The sequence below is a fragment of the Bombus impatiens genome, unplaced genomic scaffold (assembly GCF_000188095.3).
Source record: "Bombus impatiens unplaced genomic scaffold, BIMP_2.2 scf_1138, whole genome shotgun sequence".
NCBI lineage: Eukaryota > Metazoa > Arthropoda > Insecta > Hymenoptera > Apidae > Bombus > Bombus impatiens.
Window position 1 is genome coordinate 4,253 of NT_177557.1, and position 7,356 is coordinate 11,608.

Genomic DNA, 7,356 nt, shown 5'->3' on the forward strand with positions numbered 1-7,356 from the left:
GTGGGAGACGCCGCTCGTTGAAAAATAGGTCTCCCCTATTTTCCCGTAGTTGGGACAAAGACTGTTTGTCTGTTTGAAGGACTTTAGTTGACTAAATCTTAAGATTTATAACGGGCCCTCGAGCTAGCCGAACATGTACTGCGGAGACGCATCGACATCTGGCAATCATCTTACTCGAAGAATAGGGTCCGCGTGTGGCAAGCCACGGGACAAAAACCGTTGGAATGTTTACTGTTGCGTGTCGCCACGAATATTTCTTTTAAGGAGAGCTATAGAATTTCTCCATACCTTTGTTAGACAAAGCGTTCATCCCGTGACCGCGGCTACGTTCGGCGACTGACTGTCGCCTCGAGCCCAAGCTCATTATCACAACTCTCGAACAATTACAATCGGATTGAATAACTACAATTGTTCAATTACAGCTATAGTAGACTCTAGGTTACAATGTTGCGGGATTATCCAAAATTCCAAAGGTTCCGGTGTTCTTTTATCTCCGACATATATATTTCGTATATGAAAATTAGTTCAGCACAAATTACAAGTCCTGGTACGATATACTGTCACGGAATAAGTACACGTTATCTTCGAGAAACTCCATAGATACTTGCTTACGCGCCCGAATGCTTCTGCAGCCATCGATGAACTTCACGCTCGTGATTTCGTCTGTTTATATATATTGGTCTGGGGACTGTTGGAAAATTTGAACTCGACTGCGTTTGACGGTTGAAAGTAGCGGTGACATTGTTTTGTTCGGAGTTCATTACTCCTTGCAATACCCGTGACCTAACGGTCATGATACTCCGAAACAAAACAATAACAGGATTTGAATTGTCCTGCTCGCGTGCCGCTACATTACCCCCTTCCAGTGATAACATTTACGTTAAAATTTTTTTAGGATATCTACGAAGTTTGTCTTGTCGTCGCTATCTTACTATCTTTACACCTATCCGACATATTAAGGCGTCTAGTCGAGACCTGCCTGGAACCGGTCGGGAAAACGAACTCTACGTCTATATCTCGTAACATACCTATTACTAGTGCTTTTTGGCGTTGTTTTACCACTGTTTGCGCTGTTTTCATCGTGCGCATTCGCTTGCTTCACCGGAATAAGTATATCGCGAGGTTCGGCGGTCTTGTCTTCAATATCGTCTGGGACACCGAACGCCGGTTTTAGACGATCTATGGAAACCGTTACGACGCGATCGTTTATTCTAATAATATAATTTTTTTCGAGGCGTTTGATAACCTTGTACGGTCCGTCGAACTGAGGCTGTAAAGGGCTTCCTATGGTATCATGACACAAGAAAACATATGGCGACGATTCTAATTCCTTAAAAACGAAGATCTTTCTTTCGCCTTGACGCGTAGCCGGATGCGGCCTGACCTTCCCCATCTGTTCTTTAAGCCGTTTCGCATACTCCGTGTTGGCTTGCTGCTTAGTTTTGCTGAAAAATTCCACCGCCAATCGTATGTCGGTGCCGTAGATCATTTCGGCGGCCGTTGCGTTTAAGTCTTTATGCTTTATCGCGGTTCGGATGCCTAACAATACTATTGGCAGAACCTCGACCCAGTTGCTCGTGCCGTGGCACTTTATCGCCGCTTTTAACTGTCTGTGTAGCCGCTCTACCATCCCGTTAGCCGCGGGATGATAGGCGGTCGTGCGTATATGTTTGGCGCCGAGCAACTGGCACAACTCTTTGAACAACCGTGATTCAAATTGGCGTCCTTGGTTGGTCGTGATTCTTAAAGGTACGCTAAAACGTGCTATCCAAGTATTAAGGAGTGCCTAAGCAACGGTTGCCGCTTCCGTGTCGACAATGGGAATAGCTTCGGACCAACGCGTGAAACGATCGATACACGTTAGGCAATATCGATATCCTTGTGAATATGGTATGACGATAATGTCTAAGTGTATATGCTCGAGCCGGCCCGCTACCGTTTTGAACGTTCCGACCTGCGAGGATACGTACCTGGTGACTTTGCAGCGTTGACATGGTATACACCGTCGCGTCCAATTTCGATAATCTTCATTGATGGACAACCACACGAAACGTGTTGTCACCAATTTCTGCGTAGCACGTATTCCGGGATGGGAAAGACCATGCAACGACTGAGATACAGTGCGACGCAACGGCTCCGGTACATACGGTCGCGAGGTTTCGTTTGTAAGATCACAATAAATTCCGATGTCCTGATGGGGAAATTGTATTTTTTTCAATTTCAGCGCGCTAGAGCCTGACTTAATAATTTGATGTAGCTCTGCAACATCCGCTTGCGCTTCTGCTAATGTTTGGTGATCGACGGATTTCCCGATCGCCTCCATTCGTGATACGGTATCGGCTACCCTATTATCAATTCCCTTAATATGTCGATGCTTGTCGTAAATTATCCCACATAATCGAACTGACGGCATTGTCTTGGCGAACATTTGTCAGGATTTTGCTCAAACGCATATATCAGGAGTGTGTATGATCCGTGTAAATCGCGAAATCTCTCCCTTCAACAGTGCGTTTGAATCGCTTTATCGCCGTGTACATCGCGAGTAATTCACGGTCGTACGCGCTCTGCTTTCGTTGCGCGAGGGATAAGGATTTCGTCATGAAACCTAAAGGCTGCCAGGTATCATTGACGCGTTGTTGGAGTACCGCTCCTATTGCGTAATCGGAAGCATCGACCACGAGGCTAACGGGGGCGCCAGGAGTCGGATGCGCTAACATTGTCGCGTTAACTAAGGCGCGCTTCGACTCGTGGAAGCTCTTTTCGGATTGCTCGAATCTCTCAATAGTCGCGTTGTACTGCGTAGTGCCTTTTAACAAATCGTTGAGTAGTTGCAGTATGTGCGCGACCCTCGGTATGAAACGTCGATAAAAGTTAATCATGCCGAGGTATCTTTCTTAGTTCTTTAATACTAGTAGGACGCGGTACTTCCATAATCGCTCCAACGCGTTCAGCCAGAGGTTTTATTCCCTCCGCGGTAACGGTATAGCCAAAGAATTGAATTTCGAATTCTGCCTTTGCCTGCTTGAGTCGATCGGGGGGTAGGCGGCGTGGTTTCGCGTGGACGGGGGTTCCAGGTATCGTGCAGATATGATGCTGCACTCCGTGCTTTATCGTACTTCGCCTGAAGACGGATGGTCGAGTCAACGCCAGGAATTCTGTTAATAATCGATGGTAGGGGGATTCCTTGTCGATGGTCCTAATGGATCCTACGTCGGTCTCAGCTGCGGATCCCCTTGTAAACAGCTGGGTAGTCTTGTCCAGGAGTCCCCTCGTAAACAGCTGGGTAGTCTTGTCCAGGAGTCGCCTGTTTCGCGGGTCGACGAGTAACCCGTAATGGTCCAAAAAGTCGACACCGATGATGAGCGTTTTCACGTCGGCTATCAGACAACGCCACTTAAAATCTCGACGCAAGGCCAGATCGAGGGACAAGGTGATAGCCCCATATGTCGCGATACGGGTTCCGGTTTTTCCATAGAGTAAGGATGAACTGCTTCGAGGCCAAGGGACTGGCCAGCTTTCTCAGATCATGGTACAATTGAAATTGCGTATGGTCACCCATCAGCTCTTTTTTTACTAGCCTCTTTACCCTTTCGCTGTCGGATTCGGCCAGACTCCGTATCAGCTCCTCCCTTAACCGGTCATACTGACTGCCGACCGAGGAATCCAAATCAACATTATCCAGTCGCTCCAAGTACTCTGGTTCGAGGCACCCGAGCAGAATGGTGGCTTTATCTGTCTCTCTCTTGACTTCCGCTGCCTCGAGCTGTCTCTCCAATAAGGAGAACCAAAATGATATCTTCTGCGGCTCCATCGGAGACACGCGGATTGGTTGCGGGGCTATAAGTGTAGCGTTTTGCTTCGCCATCTTCGATCGCGTCGGGGTCACCAATGTGGAGGATAGGTCTATTCCAGTATCGCGAAATGATATAGACGAATTATTGTCGTATGCAATTCGTGAAATATATTTTGTATGTGAGAATTAGTTCCGCACAAATTACAAGTCCTGGTACAATACACTGTCACGGAATAAATACACGTTATCTCCGAGAAACTGAATCCGACATATTAAGACCTGCTTGTAACCGGCCGGGAAAACGAACTCTAAGTCCATACCGCGTAACATACCTATTTCTTGTACTTCTTTTTTATGTTTTGTCGTTGTCTGCGCTGTTTTCCTCGTGCGCATTCTCTTGCTTCACCGGAATAAGTATATCCCGCGGTTCGGCGGTCTTTTCTTCAATATTATCTGGGACGCCGAACGCCGGTTTTAAAGGATCTATGGAAACCATTACGTCGCGATCGTTTATTCTAATAATATAATTTTTCTCTAGGTGTTTTATGACCCTGTACGGTCCGTCGAACTGAGGCTGTAAAGGGCCTCCTATGGCGTCATGACGCAAGAAAACATAAGGCGACGTTTCCAATTCCTTAAAAACGAAGATTTTTCTTTCGCCATGACGCGTAGCCTGATGCGACCTGACCTTCTCCATCCGTTCCTTGAGCCGGTTCGCATACTCTGTGTTGAAATGCACTTATGTAGAAGTAATGTAGAAGGTGTATCTTGTCAAATATCACGAATTATTGTCTGTATGTTTGTGAGCAATTTATTACAAATAATACTTTGACACAAAGCACAAGTCCAGGTATAATAAGTTTACGAAATAAATACGCGGGTGTCAAGAGACTCCGTGTACACGTATGATGCGTCGGTCTGCTTATGCTGCGACCGCTGCACTCTGTCGCTCGTCATTTCGTTTGTTTATTTATACTGGTTGGTATACACTTGGAAAGTTTGAACTCGACTGCGTTTGACGGTTGAAAGTAGCGGCTACATTGTTTTGCTCGAAGTTCGTTACTCCTTGCAATACCTGTGACCTAACGGTCATGGTACTCCGAAACAAAACAACAATAGGATTTGAATATTTCTGCCTCACGCGCCGCTACAAACTTAACGATCTATAGCTTATAGTTTACAATATACAACGACACAACAATTCATGAGTCCTCGTGCAACTCTGTTTTCAACAGTACGTACAACAGTTCCAAAATTATTTTTAACACCCTTTTCGACCTCTTGCTACGACGCTTGTTTCAACTTTCGTTACAGCGCCCGCCGGAACACTCTTCTCGATCCTTCTCTTTTTTTGCGTGAACGGTACCTTCATAGACACCTCGCGCCCGGCTTAGTACTGCCGGATTCATACCGGCTAAAACCTCCACGATAACCCTCCGAAGCGCATCAGGAGCGGCCTTGGAACCGCGAGAACATACTCACGATCCTCTCCCCACCCCCGCCTCTCTCCGGCCCTGGAACCGCGAGAACATACTCACGATCCTTTCACCACCCCCGCCTCTCTCTTCGATGGCACGAAGTGCAACTAAACGCCCTGTTTGGCAGGATAACCTCGACAACTCTATGTCCGTACGCGGCCGTCTGTCTGATCGGGGCTTACCCACCAACTTTCTGGCAGGTTCTGTCGCGCCTGGACTCTAACATCGGTACCTGCAGGGTCAACCGCACCCAACAGACTCATGACACCGCAGGACAGCTCGAACGGGGGAAACCCCGCCAGCATCGCCGCCGCTGTCACATAAAGTCACGGCACAACTCAGATTATATAAAAACAAGAAGGTTGAGCCGAAACACAATTATCAACTTTCTTTTTGTTGCACTTTATTATCCACTTAATAGTCACAATAGAGTATACACTGAGCTGACACGTACAAATTACTTTACTCTGACAACTTTATCTAAATTAAGGAGGCGACTGATCTAAGGGTAGAAACCCGGTAATGAGATGTTGACTCCTCGAAAGATGGAAAATCTGTGAAGTTTAATGATGATATTGTGGCGGAAGAAGATTAGGAGAGTGAAGGAAATAGACTTCGCTGTCAATCGGCTTATTTCCTAGGTTGGTGGGTGAGGAAAGGTGCTAGCCGTCCTTGAGAGAAAGTTGCTAACGGAAGATACCGAACTTGAGAAACCTAACTTTTCCGTATCTTTTCGTAATAGAGACACCCGAAATAACATTCGAAACGAAAGATGCTTGTTTTTGGTCTGGAGGACTTTAACCATCAAAATGCTAAGATTTATGGTGACTCCTTAAGAATATTGAGGGTACGCAGCCAGGATATGAAGACTACTCGTTAAGTTTACTGCTTAGATCGAAGCCCTGTAAAGGAACTTCGACCGCACCACCCCGCCGTACAACCGGTGCCCCCTACCTCCGGCCTCGTCAATCCGAGGAAGCAAACATCCTAAGGCGTTCGCCGTGTTCTCGACAGTCGCAGTGGACACAGAAGGCCCAGTGGCTGTCGAGGATGGGAGCCAGATGTTCTATCTGATATTCGAGGCTCAGACTCAACCTAACCCGAGCCTCAGACAGTACCCCGCTGGAGTCTTCCCGTCATCTGCTCTGCAATAAGAACCACAGGGTTTCGATCTTCTCAAGGGATACCTCCAATCCTAATCCCATGATGAAGGCATCCACACAGACCACCGCTGCCTTCGGAAAACAAATAGTCGGTCCCCACATCAAGCCTCAGACCAGCACCAACGTGTCGTCTCCGTAACATGTCAGTGCCGATTCCGGGCGCCATTTGTTATCCAAAACACAACGTCGTACGCGAGGTTCCAGAAAACTGGTTCTGGTAAGACCGACCCCTGCAGTTCCCCACGGTCTCCTCGTCTCTCCAACTTCTTCTACTTCAGCTCAGCGATTTCGAGTCTGATATCGACTTTCCAAACATTCATACACGCACGCTCAGTGATAAATTATTGTAAGGCTAAATAGCGGCGAGCTATTACCTCTTCGCATGGATATAACGTAGAAATATACTGATTGTAAATTTACATTACTTCTAACTCAAGATGTTGGTCTTTCTTATAAACGCAAGATTGACACATATAGAAAATTGAATATAATCCAACATGAACTACATTTAATTTTTATTACAGATACCAATCTTCCGTTTATTTATAATTCTAACTTCATTACATTATTACGAATTACTTACTAATTCCCCTTAATTTTAACGCATGTATTATGAATGCTTTGTATTAATTTCTAGAACATACATTAATCCCTTATAAATGGGGTGAGAAGTCGTTCGAACAATGTACGAACTGTGTGCATATGCATATTTATCATTTATCAACAGTAGATAATACAAGAATAACGACGTGCAAATTTGACAAAAGTTAATTTAAATGAAATTTTATATAAGGCACATTCAGTTCTCCACCAATTCCCCGCCTCTTGATTAAAGTTGACACGGCCGACTTCGATCAGATATTCTTCTTATTTACCCTGTGTATATTGTCTCCTGTGCGCGGCAAAACTCTTCTTAGGGGGG

The 7,356-nt window shown here is 45.9% G+C and overlaps 1 protein-coding gene across 2 annotated transcripts in view; it reads left to right on the forward strand.

Annotated features, from left to right (window-relative positions):
- The window catches only part of LOC117152334, an 11,561-nt gene extending 4,217 nt beyond the window's left edge, over positions 1–7,344 (forward strand). The window contains exons 2-3 of one of the 2 annotated variants that reach the window (XM_033323716.1): positions 5,913–5,916; positions 6,802–7,344. In XM_033323716.1, the coding sequence (XP_033179607.1) occupies positions 5,913–5,916; positions 6,802–6,826 (29 nt within the window). In that variant the 3' untranslated portion in view covers positions 6,827–7,344. Of the gene's footprint in view, positions 1–5,912; positions 5,917–6,631 lie in introns of both variants that reach the window. The other variant, XM_033323717.1, reaches the window with a different exon arrangement.
- The last annotated feature ends 12 nt before the right edge of the window (positions 7,345–7,356 follow it).